The sequence below is a fragment of the Hemitrygon akajei genome, chromosome 14 (assembly GCF_048418815.1).
Source record: "Hemitrygon akajei chromosome 14, sHemAka1.3, whole genome shotgun sequence".
NCBI lineage: Eukaryota > Metazoa > Chordata > Chondrichthyes > Myliobatiformes > Dasyatidae > Hemitrygon > Hemitrygon akajei.
In genome coordinates, this window is record NC_133137.1 from 65,179,549 (window position 1) to 65,199,238 (window position 19,690).

At 42.3% G+C, this 19,690-nt stretch overlaps 1 protein-coding gene across 4 annotated transcripts in view; it reads right to left on the minus strand.

Annotated features, from left to right (window-relative positions):
• The window catches only part of LOC140738647 (proton myo-inositol cotransporter-like), a 209,156-nt gene that overhangs the window by 138,220 nt on the left and 51,246 nt on the right, over positions 1-19,690 (minus strand). For all 4 annotated transcript variants that reach the window (XM_073066268.1, XM_073066267.1, XM_073066264.1 and 1 more), the window contains exon 3: positions 12,907-13,115. In XM_073066268.1, coding sequence (XP_072922369.1) covers positions 12,907-13,115 — 209 coding nt within the window. The remainder of the gene's footprint in view (positions 1-12,906; positions 13,116-19,690) is intronic.

The window sequence follows — 19,690 nt, forward strand, 5'->3', positions numbered from 1 at the left end:
GCAGATGGACCATAACACAAGAACATAAGAGAACACAAGAAATAAGGAGCAGGAATAGGCCATCTGGCCTGTCAAGCCTATTCCGTCATTCAGTAAGATCATGGCTGATCTGGCCATGGACTCATCTCCACCCACCTGCCTTTTACCCATAACCCTCAATTCCACTTCTATGCAAAAATCTATCCAACCTTGTCTTAAATATATTTACTGAGGTATCCTCCACTGAGTCATTGAGCAGAGAATTGCACAGATTCACAACACTGAGAAAAGCAGTTCCTTCTCAGCTCCATCCTAAACCTACTCCCTAATTCTTGAGGCTATGTCCCCTCGGTCTAGTCTCACTTACCAGTGGAAACAACTTTCCTGCCTCCATCTTATCTATCCCTTTCATAATTTATGTATCCTTCTATAAGATCTCCTCTCCTTCTTCTAAATTCCAGCAGGTACAGTTCCAGCCGACTCAATTTATCCTCATAGTCTAACCCCTCATCTCAGGAATCTACCTGGTGAAACTCCTCTGCACTGTTTCCAAGCCAGTATATCCTTCAAGTAAGGAGACTAGAACTGCATGTAGTACTCCAGATGCAGCCTCACCAGTGCCCTGTACAGTTGCAGCATAACCTCCCTGCTCTTAAATTCAATCCCTCTAGCAATGAAGGCCAACATTCCATTTGCCTTCTTGATGGCCTGCTGCACCTGCAGACCAACCTTTTGTGATTCATGCACAAGCATTCCCAAGACCTTTTGCAGAGCAGCATGCTGCAATTTTTTACCATTTAAATAATAATCTGCTCTTCTGTTTTTCCTTCCAAAGTGGATAACCTTGCATTTACCAATATTGTACTCCATCTGCCCGACCCTTGCCCACTCACTTAACCTATCTAAATCTCTTTTCAGACTCTCCGTATCTTCTACACAATTTGCTTTTCCACTCAATTTAGTGTCATCAGCAAACTTAAATACCATACACTCGGGTCCCCTCTTCCAGATCATTAATGTATATAGTGAACAGTTGTGGTCCCAGTACACCTGCAGCACACCACTCACCACTGATTGCCAACCAGAGTAACACTCATGTATCCCAACTCCCTGCTTTCTATCAGTTAATCAATTCTCTATCCATGCTAATACATCACCCCCACCTCTATGCATCCTTATCCTTATCTTATGGATGTCTTTAATGTGGCACTTTATTGAACGTCTTCTGGAAATCCAAGTAAATAGCGTTCATCTGCTCCCCTCTATCCTCTGCGTTCATTATATCCTCAAAGAACTCAAGCAAGTTTGTCAAACAGGAAACACACAGAAAATGCTGGTTGAACGCAGCAGGCCAGGCAGCATCTATAGGAAGAAGCACAATTGACGTTTTGAGCCAAGACCCTTCGTCAGGACTAACTGAAAGAAGAGACAGTAAGAGATTTGAAAGTGGGAGGGGGAGGGGAAGATCTGAAATGATAGGAGAAGACAGGATGGGGAGGGATGAAGCTAAGAGCTGGAAAGTTGATTGGCAAAAGGGATACAGAGCTGGAGAAGGGGCAGGATCATGGGACGGGAGGCCTAGGGAGAAAGAAGGGGGGAGGGGAGCACCAGAGGAAGATGGAGAACAGGCAAGGAATGATTCTGTGAGGAACAGAGAGAGAAAAAAGGGGAAAATAATAAATAAGTAAATAATGGATGGGATAAGAAGGGGAGGAGGGGCATTAACAGAAGTTAGAGAAATCAATGTTCATGCCATCAGGTTGGAGGCTACCCAGACGGAATATAAGATGTTGTTCCTCCAACCTGAGTGTGGCTTCATCCTGACATTAGAGGAGGCCATGGATAGACATATCAGAATGGGAATGGGACATGGAATTAAAATGTGTGGCCACTGGAAGATTCTGCTTTCTCTGGCGGACAAAGCATAATCGTTCAGCAAAACGGTCTCCCAATTGGCGTTGGCGCTCACCAATATATAGAAGGCCACACTGGGAGCACAGGAAGCAGTATACTACACTAGCCGACTCACAGATGAAGTGTCGCCTCACCTGGAAGGACTGTCTGGGGCCCTGAATGGTGGTGAGGGAGGAAGTATAAGGGCAGGTGTAGCACTTGTTCCGCTTACAAGGATAAGTGCTGGGAGGGAGATTGGTGGAAAGGGATGGGGGGGAATGAATGGACAAGGGAGTCGCGTAGGGAGTGATACCTGCGGAAAGAAGAAAAGGGGGGGAGGGAAAGATGTGCTTGGTGGTGGGATCCCGTTGGAGGTGGCAGAAGTTGCGGAGAATTATATGTTGGACCTGGAAGCTGGTGGGGTGGTAGGTGAGGACAAGGGGAACTCTATCCCGAGTGGGGTGGCAGGAGGATGGGGTGAGGCAGATGGGAGAGATGTGTTTGAGAGCAGAGTTGATGGTGGAGGAAGGGAAGCCCCTTTCCTTAAAAAAGGAAGACATCTCCTTCATCCTGGAATGAAAAGCCTCATCCTGAGAGCAGATGTGGCGGAGATGGAGGAGTTGCGAGAAGGGGATGGCATTTTTGCAAGAGACCAGGTGGGAAGAGGAATAGTCCAGGTAGCTGTGAGAGTCAGTAGGCTTATACTAGATATCAGTAGATAAGCTGTCTCCAGAGATGGAGACAGAAAGATCAAGAAAGGGAAGGGAGGTGTCGAAAATGGACCAGGTAAATTTGAAGGCAGGGTGAAAGTTGGAGGCAAGGTTAATAAAGTCAACGAGCTCAGCATGCCTGCAGGAAGCGGCAGCAATGCAGTCATCGATGTAGCAAAGGAAAAGTTGGGGACGGATACCAGTATAGGCTTGACATGGACTGTTCCACAAAGCCAACAAAAAGGCAGGCACAGCTGGGACCCATACAGGTGCCCATGGCTACACCTTTAGTTTGGAGGAAGTGGGAGGAGCCAAAGGATAAATTATTAAGAGTGAAGACTAATTCCGCTAGATGGAGGAGAGTGCTGGTAGAGGGGAACTGGCTAGGTCTGGAATCCAAAAATAAGCAGAGAGCTTTGAGGCCTTCCTGGTGGGGGTTGGAGGTAAACTGGGACTAGACATCCATGGTGAAGAAAAGGCGGTGGGGCCCAGGGAAATTAAAATCATTGAAAAAATTCAAAGCATGAGAAGTGTCATGAACATTGGTGGGAAGATTTAAACAATGGGGGGAATAAAACAGTGTTGAGGTATGCAGAAATGAGTTTGGTGGGGCAGCAGCAAGCTGAGACAATAGGTCTACCTGGACAGGCAGGTTTGTGGATCTTGGGTAGGAGGTAGAAGCGGGAAGTGCGGGGTGTGGGAACTATGAGGTTGTTGGCAGTGGAATAGGTGGTAGAAACAGCAAGTGCGGGGTGTGGGAACTATGAGGTTTATCCACAAACCTTTCACATCTTTCCCTCTCACTGCTTTTCTGCTTTCCGCAGGGATCGCTCCCTATGCGACTCCCTTGTCCATTCGTCCTTCCCCCAACCCTTCCCACCGATCTCCCTCCTGGCACTTATCCTTGTAAGCAGAACAAGTGCTACACCTGCCCTTAGACTTCCTCCCTCACCATCATTCAGGGCCCCAGATAGTCCTTCCAGGTGAGGCGACACTTCACCTGCGAGTCAGCTGGTGCGATATACTGCGTCCGGTGCTCCCAGTGTGGCCTTCTATGTATTGGTGAGTCAACAATCACTCCTTGCCTGCTCTCCATCTTCCTCTGGTGCTCCCCTCCCCCTTTCTTTCTCCCTAGGCCTCCCGTAACATGATCCTCCTCCTTCTCCAGCTCTGTATCCCTTTTGCAAATCAATTTTCCAGCTCTTAGCTCCATACCTCCCCCTCCCGTCTTCTCCTATCAATTCAGATCTTCCCCTCCCCCTCCCACTTTCAAATCTCTTACTATCTCTTCTCAGTTAGTCCTGACAAATGGGTCTTGGCCCAAAACGTCGATTGTACTTCTTCCTATAGATGCTGCCTGGCCTGCTGCGCTCCACCAGCATTTTGTGTGTGTTGCTTGAATTTCCAGCATCTGCAGATTTTCACATGTTTATGTTGTCAAACAGGACCTGCCTTTGCTGAATCCATGCTGCATCTGCCTGATGGATCCATTTCTTCCCAGATGCCTTGCTATTTCTTCTTTAATGATAACTTCAAGCATTTTCCCCAACTACAGCTGTTAAACTAACTGGCCTATAGTTACCTGCCTTTTGCCTACATCCTTTTTTGAACAGTGGCATGACATTCGTAGTCTTCCAATCTGCCAGGACCTGCCCAGAATCCAGAGAACTTTGGTAAATTATCACCAAAGCCTCTATTATAACTTCTGCCATTTCTTTCAGTACCCTGGGATGCATCCCATCAGGACCAGGGGACTTATTGATCTTCAAGCCCACAAGTTTGCTTAGCATTACCTCTTTAGTGATAGCTATTTTACTGAGGTCCTCAACTCCATCTCATTCATAACATCTCTTTGGCATGTTCAACGTGTCCTCCACCAGGAAGACCTGGGCTCTCAAAGTTAGTCAAAGCCTCGGCCATTTCCTCATTACCCAATATCAATTCCCCCTTCTCGTCCTCCAACAGACCTACATTCACTTTAGCCACCCTTTTCTGCTTTATATAATTATAAAGAAAAACTTACTATCCATTTTTATATTTTGTGCTAGTTTATTTTCTTAATTTACCTTCCCTTTCCTTATCGCTCGTTTAGTGGTGCTTTGTTGCTTCTTACACTTTTCCCAATCTTCCTGTTTCCCACTACTCTTGGCACTTCGTATGCATGATCCTTTAGCTTTTGTATGCACCACCTCTTGAGACAGAGAATCCAGGTAACTCTCCCTCATGTACCAGTGTTTGAAGCTCAGATTCCAGACCATCAACTTTGAGCCAGAGTACCTCAAGCATCCAACAATTGCTGCATATGTGGTCACCAGGAATAACAATGGGCTCCACCAGCTCCCACATTATGCAGCTACAGCACATCACCTGATCCTGCATCATCCCTTTATTTAATTAGCTGTAATTTAGTGACTTCTTATTCAACCACTAGAAAAGCCTTACTTGCTACATACCTGTGTCTCCTCGCCAAAGCCTCAAGTTCCCATTCCTACACTGGTCCCCTCACACGATGGCAACTCTGATTTAACCTTGCTTTACTTTTATTTGCTCCTGCTAATGAATTGCAAATCGATTGGCCCACTGCTAATGTGCTGATCCCCGTGAAATGCTCCTTTATTAAACTCTTCTCCTTGACTTGCGCAAAGCTCTAGCTGTAAATCGATTGGTCCGCCGCAAATTGCTGAGCCCTGTGAAGCTCCAGAGTTGATTCATGAAGCAGTTCCCCCAATTTACAACTGGTCTTACCAACGTTCAGGAGGCTGCGTCGGGAACACCAGACACAATAGATGACTCCATCAGATTCACAGCAAAGTGCTGCCTCACCTGTAACGACTATTTGGGGCTTGCATGGAAGTGTGAGGGGGGTGGGGGAGGTGAATGGGCAGGTCCGCTTGTAGAGATAAAGCCTAATTTGGAGTATTGTGTGCGTTGTGGTCTTATACCTACTGGGAAAGAAAAAAAAGTACTGAGAAAATTTACAAGGATATTGTCAGGTCTGGAGGACCTGAGTTACAAGGAAAGATTAAACAGATTAGGAGTTTATTCCTTGGAACATAGAGGATTGAAAAGAGGTTTGATGGAGGTTTACAGAGTTCTGAGGGGTATAGATAGGGTAAATCCAGCAGGCTTTTCCCAGAGGTTGGGTGGGACTACAACGAGAGGTCATGGGTTAAGGGTGAAAGGTGAGAAGTTTAAGGGGAACGTGAGGGGCAACTTCTTCACTCAGAGAGTTGTGAGAAGGTGGAAGGAGCTGGATTTCAGCATTTAAGAGAAGTTTGGATAGGTACATGGATAGTAATAGTTTTGGTGCAGGTTGATGGAGCAGGCAGTTTAAATAGCTTGGCACAGACTAGATGGACCAAGGGGCCTGTTTCTGTACTGTACTTTTCTATGACTCTAAGTGCCAGGAGGGAGATTAGCGGGGGAGACAAATCGACAAGGGGATCACGGAGGCAGAGATCTGCAGAGAAGGGGAGAGGAAAACATGTGTTTGGTGGTAGGATCTCTTTGATGATGACAGATGTTGTAGAGAATGATGTGTTGGATGTAGAAGCTCATGTGCTAGTAAGGCAAGGATAAGTGGAACTCTATCACCATTAAGGCAGCAGAAAGGTGGGGTAAGGAAATGGGGGAGATGTGAGTGAGGGTAGCACCAATGGCAGAGGAAGGGAAACCCCATTCTTTGAAGGAAGAGGACATCTCTGTTGGGTTTTCACAGACACTGGGTGCAGCACAATTTTTAAAAGTACATAAATAATATGTATTTGTGGCAAATGAGAAACCTTGTACATACTAAACTCACGAATCAGCAGGTCATGTTTCTTTTAAACGGAAAAACATTCCAGCATGTCTACACTTTTTTTCAGCTTCTCAAATAACAATAACCATCATAACCTGAAAATTGATAGCCTCACAGTAGATCAGAACACAATGATGACAATGCATAGAACAAGGGCCATCAAACCAAAATGGAGAAGTGTTGCAAACAGATTAAAATTCACTACATATCGATACTTCACTACCAGATGAATTCAATGCCTTCTATGCCCACTTTGAAAGGGAGAATATAACTACAGCTGTGAAGATCCCTGCTGCACCCAGTGACCCTGTGATCTCTGTCTCAGAGGCCAATGTTAGGCTGTCTTTAAAGAGAGTGAACCCTCGCCAGGCGGAAGGTCTCGATGGAATACCTAGTAAGGTTCTGAAAACCTGTGCCAACCAACTGGTGGGAGTATTCAAAGACATTTTCAACCTCTCACTGCTACAGGCAGAAGTTCCCACTTGCTTCAAAAAGGCAACAATTATACCAGTGCCAAAGAAGAATAACGTGGGCTGCCTTAATGACTATCGCCTGGTAGCACTCACACTGACAGTGATGAAATGCTTTGAAAGAGTGGTCATGACCAAACTGAACTGCTGCCTCAGCAAGCACCAGGACCCACTGCAATTTGCCTATCGCCACAATAGGTCAATGGCAGACACAATCTCAATGGCTCTCCACACGGCTTTAGACCACCTAGACAACACACCTACGTCAGGATGCTGTTCATCAACTATAGCTTAGCATTTAATACCATCATTCCCACAATCCTAATTGAGAAGTTGCAGAACCTGGGCCTCTGTACCACCCTCTGTAATTGGATCCTTGACTTCCCAACCAGAAGACCACAGTCTGTGTGGATTGGTGATAACATAACCTCTTCGCTGACAATTAACACTGGCACACCTCAGGGGTGTGTGCTTAGCCCACTGCTCTACTGTCTATATATACATGACTGTGTGGTAGGCATAGCTCAAGTACCATCTGTAAATTTGCTGATGATACAACCAGTGTTGGTAGAATCTCAGGTGCTGACGAGAGGGCGTACAGGAGTGAGAAATGCTAACTGGTGGAGTAGTGCCACAGGAACAACCTGGCACTCAATGTCATTAAGATGGAAGAGCTGATTCTGGACTTCAAGATAGGTAAGATGAAGGAACACATACTGTACAAATTCTCATTGAGGGGTCAGAAGTGGGGGGGGGGGGGGGGGGGAGAGAGAGAGAGAGAGAGAGAGAGAGAGAGAGAGAGAGAGAGATCTTGACATCCAGGAACTTGAAGCTGCTCAGAGGATCTAACCTGGTCTCAACATATCGATGCAGTTATAAAGAAGGCAAGACAGCAGCTATACTTCATTAGGAATTTGAAGAAATTTGGTATGTCAACAAATGCACTCAAAAATTTCTATAGATATATTGTGGAGAGCATCACTATCTGGTATGGGTGGGGGGAGCGCAGGGGCTACTGCACAGGACCGAAAAAGCTAAAGAAGGCTGTAAATTTAGTCGGCTCCATCTTGGGCACTAGCCTACAAAGTACCCAGAACATCTTTAGGAAGCGGTGTCTCAGGAAGGCAGAGTCCATTATTAAGGACCTCCAGCACCAAGGGCATGCCCTTTTCTCACAGTTACCATCAGATAGGAGGTACAGAAGCCTGAAGGCAAACACTCAGTGATTCAGGAACAGCTTCTTCCCCTCTGCCATCAGATTCCTAAATGGACATTGAACTCTTGGACACTACCTCACTTTTTAAAAAAATATATTAATTCTGTTTTTTGCACGATTTTTAATCTATTCAATATATGTATAGTGTAATTGATTTACTTATTTATTTGTTATTATATTTTGGCTTTTTACCTTCTATATTATATATTGCATTGAACTGCTGCTGCTAAGTTAACAAATTTCACATTGTATGCTGGTGATAATCAAACCCGATTCTGATATTGTTGTGCCCATTCATACAGTTTCTGTCAAGTATATGCAACTCATTCATCACGCTAGGTGCAACAATCTGAGTTTGGAGAAATAGGTTTGTGTTTTACCAAGGGCTTCAGGTTACACCTTGAGGGCAGTAACCATGCATCTCAATCACAAAGGAATTTTTGACTTGATAATAGGAGTAAATGGTTCAGTCTCTCAAAGTCTGTAATCAACCTACTAAATAATACAGATAACACTTTTTTTATACTAGAAGATCACTATTTGCATTGTTGAAGAATGCAGTTCTTTAATCCTCAATTTATTTCCCCTTTCTATCTACATTTTTATCATTAAAATTACTCTGACTTCAAGCTTGACCATCCAAAGCGTATCACTTCTCACTTTTCCAATTGAACTCCAACTGACACCTCTCAGGCTATCTTTGCATCCTGTCAATGTCCCATTGTAACATAGTGCACTATCCACAGCACCACCAGTTTCCAAACTTATTAACCCACTCTTTCACTTACTTTTCCAATTCATTTATTAATGGAAAAAAAAATCATCACAAAGAGCAAGGGTTCCAGAGCAGATCCCTGCAGAACACCAGTAGTCACAGATATTAAAGCAGAATATACTCCATCTACTACCACCCTCTGCCTTCTGAGGGCAAGTCAATTCTGAATCCATGTAGCCAAGTTTCCCTGGATCCCTCCTAACTTTCTGAATGAGCCTAACATGAGAAACATTGTCAAACAACTTACCAAAATCTATATACACCACATCTACCATTCTACCTTCATCAGTTTGTTTTGTCACTTCATCAAAAGGCAACTTACTATTTTTAATAATTTCCAAGCCTGACTGTAGCATCTGCTTGGGCGGAACAGAGGGTCTAATGCCCCCAATTAATTAAGTTAGGGCTCCTCAATGGTGTGTATTACTGCACAATGAATATAACTTTATTGGTCAGGTGGAACCCGGTAGTAGTTGTTGATCTGAAAGGGCTTTCAACCACGGCTGGACATCTGCACAGTTAGTCATTACAATGTCAAAAACGGGCACACTCTTAATAGCAAATTTCTCCAAGCCTGCTTTTTATGGGTAAAAATATCCTTCTACTCTGAATGCATCTTGTTATCTACACTCAGGCCAACACTTATGTAAGACAACATGATGACTGGGCTCACAAAATGATAATCCATTATCATGATCCAAAAGGGTATGGAATTTGCCACCCTGTTTACAGAATCATGACCAATCCCTCACTCACCTAGCACAGAGGCTCAAAAGATCTTTTATATTTTTACTTCATTCTGACAATGGGCTTTTCACGAACTTGTGCCACTAGATTTCAGCATGTCTTCTCAATTCAAACAAAAAATCCCAGTTCTTCACCTCACCTGCTTCTGCAATTCCATTTTCAGTACCAAAACTCAAATTCTTCTTTCACCAAGGATTTCCCTCCACCCATGAGTTAACTATATTGTGTGTTCATTCTCTCAATAGCCACTGCTCTACATACCATCCTTACACATCTGGAGAAGAAGGCTGCTTATGTGAGAATGCTGTTCTTGGACTACAGTTCAGCATTCAACACCATAATTCCATCCAGGCTCGACAGGAAGCTCAGAGACCTTGACCTTGACCCTGCCTTGTGCAGCTGGTTCCCAGACTTCCTGTCAGATTGCCAGCAGGTGGTAAGAGTGGGCTCCCTCACCTCCACCCCTCTGACTCTCAACACAAAAGCCCCTCAGGACTGTGTCCTGAGTTCCCTCCTTTACTCCCTGTATACCTATGACTGTGTCACCAACCACAACTCTAATCTGCTAATTAAATTTGCCGACGACACTACATTGATTGGCCTTATCTCAAATAATAATGCGGTGGCCTACAGGGAAGAAGTAATGCCTCTGACACAGTGGTGTCAAGAAAACAACCTCTTCCTCAATGTCGCAAAAACAAAGGAGATAGCTGTGGATTACAGGAGGAATGGAGACGGGCTAATCCCTATTGATATCAATGGATCTGGGGTTGAGAGGGTATACAGCTTTAAGATCCTTAGCATCCACATCACCGAGGACCTCACGTGGTCTGTACACACCAACTATGTGGTGAAAAAGGCACAACAGTGGCTCTTTCACCTCAGACGGTTGAGGAAGTTTGGTATGGGCCCCCAAATCCTAAGAACTTACTACAGGGGGCACAATTGAGAGCATCCTGACTGGCTGCATCACTGCCTGGTATGGGAACTGGACCTCCCTTAATTGCAGGATACAGCAGAGAGTGGTACGGACAGCCCAGTACATCTGTAGTTGTGGACTTCCCATGATTCAGGACATTTACAAGGACAGGTGTGTAAAAAGAGCCCCAAGGATCACTGGGGGATATGAGTCACCCCAATCACAATCTATTCTAGCTGCTACCATCTGGGAAGCGGTACCACAGCATAAAAGCCAGGACCAACAGGCTCCGGGACAACTTCTTCCACCAGGCTATCAAACTGATGAACTCATGCTGATTTGAGTGTATTTCTATGTTATATTGACTGTTCTATTTATTATAAATGACTATGATTGCACATTGCACATTTAGAGGGAGACATAATGTAAAGATTTTTACTCCTCATGTATGTGAAGGATATAAGAAATAAAGTCGATTTATTTCAATCCAAACCCTCTTAAACATCTCTCTCCTTTTTCACTTCAAATGGCAGATTTTTTTTAATTTTAGGCACTTTGATCATGTTGAAAATGGTGGGGAAAAATATTATGTGTTTGAATTGCACAACTTTCAGAAATATTTGATTTTTTTTAAATCATTTTACTAGTCACCTCTTTTTGACAATTGATTATTGCAGCTCCTTTTAAAAGTTGATATGTCATGACCTCAGCCCCCTCCTTTGTGAGAATCGCAAGAGAGAGAGCCTTACGGTTTGGAATGTGGGCTGGCCGCTCAGCAAGACAAAAGCCTTGGACATAGCCATTGTCTTGGGAGACACCTTTGTGGAATAAGGAACTGGACTACGTGCAAACCCTCAGGGCAATGTGAGATGGGTGATGGGGGAAAGATTGCCTCATCCCCCACCCTGATTGACATCTACAACCCTGCCAGTCCAGATAAAAGGTGGGCTGCCGAGGCGGGGCCTCAGACGCACCAAGGAGACACACGAAGAAGACACGATAGTGCTTCCCGTCGGAGCGGGAAGCCATTCTGAAGGAAGCCACGTGCGTTAGATTCCGGATCGGGTGTCTGTGGCTGGACCCAAAAGGAAAAACCGCTTTAACTAACAGCAGGGATTTGCTTCGCAAGGACGACGGGCAAGTGTTCCTTTTCTCTCTCTCCAACACGTGAAATGCCAGCGGTTCCCGAAACGGGGAAGCCTGCAGACTTTGAGTGACTCTTATATTCCATTGGACTCAGTATCCCCTAGACAATGATAGAGCTTATTTTTGATTGATTATTACTATACCTGTGCTTTAGATTGAGTTTTGACGATGTATATGATCTGAATGTTTTGTATTAACCATACGTTTGTGCCCCTTTATAAATAAAACATTTGAAAATAGTATCATCAGGCTTCAGCGGACCTCTCTATCTTTGCTGGTAAGTCACCCGGTTACTGGGGAACGTAACAGATAGAATTCACTCACTGTGAACTATAGTTTCAAATGAAATAACTACTTGTCTGTAGTGTAGTTCTAAACAATTGGAGGCAGTATCTATTTTGTTTCGATTATGCTTGTATCATGCACAGTGGAGAGTATCCTAACTGATTGCATCATGGTCTGGAATAGAAATACCAATGTCCAGAAACCAAAACAACTACAGAAAGTGGCAGATAGAGCCCAGTCCATCAAAGACAAAGCCTTTCCCACCTTTGAGTACATTTACATGGAGCGCTGGCACAGGAAAGCAGCATTCCTCAGAGAACTGCATCATTCAGGCCATGCTCTCTTCTCTGGACTACCAACAGGAGGTACAGAAGCCTTCGGTCCAACACCACCGGGTTCAGGAAAAGTTATTATCAACAACGATCAGGCTCCTGAACTGACATGGATAACTTCACTCACAACTCTGAACAGATTACACGACCTACAGACTCACTTTCAAGGACTCTACAACCCATGTTCTCGGTATATTTTTTATTTGCAGTTTGCCGTCTTTTGCACATATGGATAGTTTTTAAAATAAGTTCTATTGTATCTCTATTTTTCCTGTAAATAGCTGTAAGAAAATGATTAAGTAATATGGTAACATACCGTATATGTACTTTGATAATAAATTTACTTCAAGACTTCGCTAACATTGACAAAATGCACCTTCCAAAATTAATTCAGAGCACAAATATTTTTTCAGACATCTAACTCATAGGTTCTTCAATCTATTGTTCTTTAAGATCTCAGCTAAAAGATCAGATATAATATTTTCCCTTTCCTTAATATAATGAGGAGTAAAATGAATACTCAACTAATCTTATCCTCGAAGTGAGTTAACACTAGACCAAAGCTTTAACTATTGGCATCCTTCCCTTCACTCTAAAACAGCAAAGAAATAATTAACTTTCATTCAGAAGCTTACCTTCTCCTGCTTCTCGCTCTTCTTCCTCAATGCTGTTTTTGATGGATTCATATTCTTCCTCAATATTTTGCGTTTTACGAATCCGACTCAGTACTCTGCGTGCTCTCTGAGTCTTTCCTTTCTGCATTAACCACCGTGGACTTTCTGGAAGGAAAAGGAATCCCACGAACTGAATAATAGCTGGAACACCTGAAAGCCCAAGCATGAATCTGGAACAAAAATTACAATAATAAGAGTAAATGAACATATTAGCTTCTTGACAGCCATCAGACAACCACAAAGTGATCACAGATCTGTAAAATGTGTTTCAGTGGGTAAGGCGAGAAACAATTACAACAGACAATATAAAAGCACTGTACAGTTACTACTTTTGAAAACAGGTGCACTTATCAAATTCAGCTGAAGCCACGGCATTGCAAGTAGTGTTGGATAACTATTTGCTTTTTTTTTTAAATACGTTAAGGCAGTTACAATGAAGTCACTGATTAATTTGTGAATCAGAGTGAGTACTGCTGCATTGGAAGACAAGGAGCTAAGTAAGGAGAACAATGAGAGATAACAGACTGGTAGGTGAAATATGACAAGGTGGAATTAATGTATGCTGCAGCTTTAGGAGTTACTAATAGTAACCAGCAAATAATATACAACCTTAAATATCATGCAAGTTCAGTAAAATTTGTTGTCACTGAAGGTTCAGGAAATCCTGTTTTATAGACAGGACATGGTATGCAAACAATCAAATACACAACTTTGTGTTGAAGTCAGGGTGAGTAAGAAACCAAGGAGACTAATGAAGCAAAGAATATTTTTTTGGGAAGAGCCACAAATGACTTTGGCCCAGCCACATAAAGTCATAAAATACTCATACTCATTAAGGATTTAATTGGATAGTATAATTGCTGCAAGGAGTCAAACTTAGTTTTTATGATCATCACCACCTATGCAAGTTGACTTCAAGTCAACAATAAGGTACTGTGGAATAGCATACTGATGACGGTTCTCTGATAATTAGGCTAGAGCTGTACAGCTGGAGATACCTTTAAAAATAAAGTTGGATGGCAGTGAACGGAAAGAAGACAAGCAATACTGCTGCAGAGCAGAGGAAATGGTTAAATGTATCAAACCTCTTAGAATCAAGAAGCTACAGTAACAAAAAGATTTCATCTAAAAATTCAGAAAGTGTTGCTTGGAGGCTGCCACACCAGAAGGGTCATAAATATGGAAAGAAGGGAAGAGCTTAATTTAACAAGACAAAATGTAAGTAAGCATTGACAGCTACAAATTTGTAGCCGTGTGGCAGCATGGTAGCCTGGAGGCTAGCATGATGTTTACAGTGCCAGCAATTAGGGTTCAATTCCCAATACTGTCTGTAAGAAATTTGTATACTCTTCCCATGACTGCATGGGTTTCCTCTAGGTGCTCCGGTTTCCTTCCACACTCCAAAGACACACGTTTCAGGTTAGTAAGTTGTGGGCATAATATGTTGGCACCTGAAACATTATAATACTTGTAGGTTGCATCTGGCACATACTCAGACTGCACTCGTCATTGAAGCAAACGACACATTTGACTGCATGTTTCTATATACATGTGTCAAATAAAGCTAATCATTACAATCTTTATAAATTTAAATATCAAGAAGGAGAGCCTGACAAAGGATACTGTTGAGCTGGGCCAAGGGATAGTCCCAATATTTATCTGAATACACAAGTCAAAAAAATGTACGTTTGACATCTAGGAAGTGAGATTACCAGACATTCCACCCTGCAAAATCTCATTTCGGGGAGGGAGCACCCCCCCCCCCCCCCAGTCGACCTCCAAGGGCATACAGGACATTTGATTATGTAAGAACACAACAATTTATTTGATCACATATTGAAACTATTTACACACACACACACACACACACACACACACACACACACACACACACACACACACACACACACACACACACACACACACACACACACACACACACACACACACACACACACATTCCTTGTGGACTATTTTGTAAAGTACACCTCAGCTCTAGTAACCTTCTGTCAGACTTTGGTTTTCTGCTGAAAAGAACTGTGAAATACTTGAGCAGCCTTCCCTGCGCTTAGCCTCCACAATATGTATAAAAGAAATAAAAACATAAGGTGTATCCCTATTATATTGTCTTATGCAAAAAATGTGACATTAAAATATGTACTTATATTATATGATCATGGAGTCATTTTTTTTAATTCTATTACAACTTTAAGCAAGTTTACAGGGATTTTGGCCTCATCGCGTAGTACAATCAATAGAGTAGCTCCTTAGCAGCTATCCAGCTAATTTAAATAAGATTAGCTACGCTAATGAATGAATGACACCTGTTAAACTCACCTCAACATGTCTTTTACAATCATTTAACCCACCATGGGCAATAGAAAAGTCACTGTTGCAAACAGTACAGTGAGCAACACGGTCATTATTTTTGACCCTTATGTAGTCTGGGGTGAAGTACATTTTGCATTTTTTTTGGAACACTCTGCCATGGCGCTGCAGGACACTAAACTGAACTGATGCGACAATGAAAGAGAGAGCGAGGTCGACTGGAAAGCCCACCAACAGAGAAAACTGATAGGTCTACTTAGCACAAAGAGAGACCAATCAGGATGCTCTTTCTGTCACTCTTGCGCTACGTTCGTCACTTGCTCTCTCCGTCTGTCTGTCTCTCTCCCCCTCCCGCTCGCTCTCAAAAAATTGATTTCTGAGATATTGTATATAATTTGCAGGCATCAGGGAGCTGCTATCAATATGCAGAAGACCCCCAGAACTTCCAGGAATGGTGGGATGTCCGGATTACAGGAAAAGAGGAAACTGAGATTCAGAGAATTTGAAAACTGGATGTCTGTGACATAGTGGAATTATGCAATGTTATCCAAAAAAACTAAAGTTAGGTTCTTTTTTCCTTCTTAAGACTTGGGTTTGAGGTTTAACACTTTCTGAATATACCCAAGGTGAACCCCATTGTAAGTTCTCAATATTCGAGACAAAGATGAACACAATATGGATAGCCTCCATTTTGCATATTGCACCTACAACAGTTTGGAAAGAAGACATATCCCCCCCATTAATTTCCCATTGTCCTGCAAATCCAGAAGATTCCCTTTCCCAAGATATTTGCTTTCACTATCTTTCAAAAAAACACTTAAAAATTTAAAATGCATTGTTACTTTTTCTTTCAGCATTTTTGCCTCTTGACAGCTCAATTCTGTTGTCAATTACCCTAACGCTGGGTTCTCTACTAATTCTTTGCTACTGAAAGCCATTTCTTTATTTACACTATCAAAGCCTTTTATGCTTGTGAACACCCTAAATGAATTCATCTGTTCAGCAGGGGACTTTCCAGATATTCTGCACCATCACAGTAAATCTCATTTTTTAAAACCTCTTGGGCAAAACTTTGAAATCTTCCTAGATGTTGACATTAGGTTACTGTTTCACAAAGCTCTTGATATCCGATCTTACAGCACTTAAGCAGTTGTTCAATCCACCCTGCTCATGTCAATTCATTAAAAGATTTGCAGTTTAATCTCACACACAGACATTTATCCATAATCTGCTGAAGTACATTTGACTGCCTTCTGGACTTTCCAACAGCATCCTGTTACGAAGGATGAACAGCTCTGATGGGCAGAAGGGTGCAAGGTTGCCCATGTCCCCCTCCTCTGGGAGAATTACAAACCGTTACTGATGCCAGGCTGTTAATGAGAGAGAAAGAGATGGAACAAAACATAATGGGACTGGAACATTTGCTTCAGACAAGGGCGAGATAACACCGGGGGAGACAGAGCATATTATGACTTCTGTAAGACTCACGGCTCCGGAGAGGGCTGTTTACTTGGTACTATTCTGTTCATTAAAATTCCTCAGTGGACAGCCGGAGTGGGCTGGTTTGATGGGCTAAGCCATTCAAAACTGATTGACACCTGAGACCGCGTGAGTAGGGATAAAAGTGAGGTCTGGGGAAACACCCCTCAGACACACCAGGAGACGCACCAAGAGACACACTAGTGAGCACTGCTTAAGTATTGGAACCCACGAGAAAGTGTGGGGCATCGGAGACCGAACGAAGGATCGGTCAATTTTAACTCACAGTGTTTATAGCGAGACCGGTGGGGGCTTGTGTGTGTGTCCACCCATGCCTGGGTGACAAGTCCACCATAGAAGAATGGTCTCGCTAAAGGACAGAGGGGTCACACCTGAATGGCCACAACAACACATCGACGGATCAAGAAAGTAAAGGAAGGTTTGAATGACTGTAGCTGTCACTGTTTGCTTGCCCCCTCTCTCTCTCTCTCTCTCCCCCTCCAACGGTTACAACAAAAGAACCAACAACTACCTCAGCCTACATGAACTGAACTGAACTTTATACTTTCCCATGATAATTCATTATCCCTTACACAACGATAGAGCTTGTTTATTATTGATTATTATTATACCCACACTTTTAGGTTTAGTATTGCTAACGTGTATTATCTGTATATTTGCATTGTTGATATTGATTTGTATATTTGACTAATAAACATTGTTTTGAAAATAGTTCCGGACTCCAACGGACACTTCTATCTTTGCTGGTAAGACACCCAGTTACGGGGTATGTAACAATCCAATCCACATTCATGAGGGACGAATGCATTCAAAATTCCTATAAATATTTAGTTATGCCAGTCATTTTGAATTCATGGTTTCTAGTCATCAACCAATGAAAGGAAATTGTTTCTCCTTGCTTGCTTTCTTTTAAATTATCAAAACCAAGATTATCCCAGCTTTTCCAATGTCTCCAGAAAAAAAAGGACTTCATCGACAGAAACCTTCTTTGCAGCTTCTACATGGTTTCAACATCAACAATGCACTTGCACATCACATTGTTATGAGGTCAAGTATCAATGCTCCTTTTCAATAATCTATACAGCTTAGCCTTCACGTGCCTTGCACATATATGTCTAGATCGTGCTCCAACTGTACCTTGATGAAACAGTGTCAATCAGTTTATTATTCCTGTCTACTCTTGTGAATCACGAGAATTATTTCTATTGTCTTCTGATTCAGCTTTTTTTTATTTTGCTTTTTCAAGCTTCCATCTCCATGTGTTGCCCAGCTGTGGCCCAAAGGCATTTCATAGTTGACATCAGTAATATCTATAAAAAATATCCAGGTGGAAACACTCATTTAAAAATGTATTCACACCAAATATGTTTATGTAGCCTTTGCCCTCCAACATAGTCATGTTTTAAAATGCAATTTTCCATTAAGGTGGAATGTTGAAAACAACTGTTTGTATGTATTTACAGGCAACAATAAAATTTAAAATGGCAGGATATTCTTGTTACGCATCCCAAATTCCACCTTTTTCACTTAGACATTGTTTGGATACACGAATTGTACTTTGTAACTGCAAATCTTGTTAGTAATTTCTGTGAATTTTCCTTGCCCAACCAGGGATATTGACTACCTTGTCATGAAACTGCATTTATCATCTGACACTCAGTAACTGATGATTGAGACAATATTTTTCCCCAAATTCCACACCAAAACATTGGAAAGGTAAATGGATAGAAACAATCTTCCTGTTTCAATAACAAGTTTCCACTTCCAAATATGTTCTATTGAGAACAGCTCTTTCAGATGCACAGGGCCTCAAGATGGCACTGATACAGCTATGTTTTGTGGGCAGCAATAATTGTCTTGCATGAAAAGATTAAGCATCAAAACTGCTCACATTACTTTGGAGAACAGAAAAATATTTCCTGTTATAAGTACAGTAGCTATTTACTTTTCAGCAAGCCACTTTCAAAGATTAAGAAAGGAAGTGTACACAAATCTTCTGAAACTGAATATCCCATTCAAATTTGCCATTGGTAAATCCTAACTACACCTCAATGGGAAACTTTAATGTTCTCATCTTACGCTAGAACTTGGCTCCTCTTCTGTGCTATTACCTTTCAACCATGTCCCCCAATATCAAGTTATTTTTAAGCTGGTTGCCTGTTTCAGCAGAATGCTATTTCACAATAAATGTGAAACAAACCTGCTGATCTTCCGCAGATTTAAGTGCACAGAGTGCAACTTTAACCACGCAATGAACAGCATAAAAGGAAATGTTAAACATAATTTGTTGAATGTAGTAGAATTAAAATCGCAGTCAGCTTCACGGTTTTTCAACTAATCTGTGCTCCTCAACTTGAGAGATGGGACAGTAATTGATCTGTGTAAGATTTTCATATTCATTTGGATTTAGCATAGGCAGACCAATTTTCCATGAGTTTGAAAAATCCTGAGCCAAACAAAAGTGGAATGTTGGATCAACCAAATAAGTTTTTTACAGAATAGTTTCTGAATTAGGAACAACAGTTTCCACTTCCATAATATCACACAATGGTCTGACATATCTCTTGGGATGCCAGATCCCTTGTAATCAACTTTGTTAATCTTGTAGCAACCAGGCTCTTGATTTGATGGAACCTTGGGTACAAACTACATTCAAATAACTTCCTGCTATTTGTGTTTTACAGCTGCAGGTTGTTTCACTTGTTATGAGTGATGAACAGACCTGATGGACAATGGGGTGCAGAGTTAACCATCCCCCCCCCCCCGAGAACCATGAACTATTGCTGTTGCTATGCTGTTCATAATAGAGACGAAACACAGGCACCAACATTTGCTACAGATAAGAGGGAGAGAGAGACTGTTGATTTATTGTATTTTGGCTCTTCCTGGATTATTTACCTTTCACTACAAGGACTTT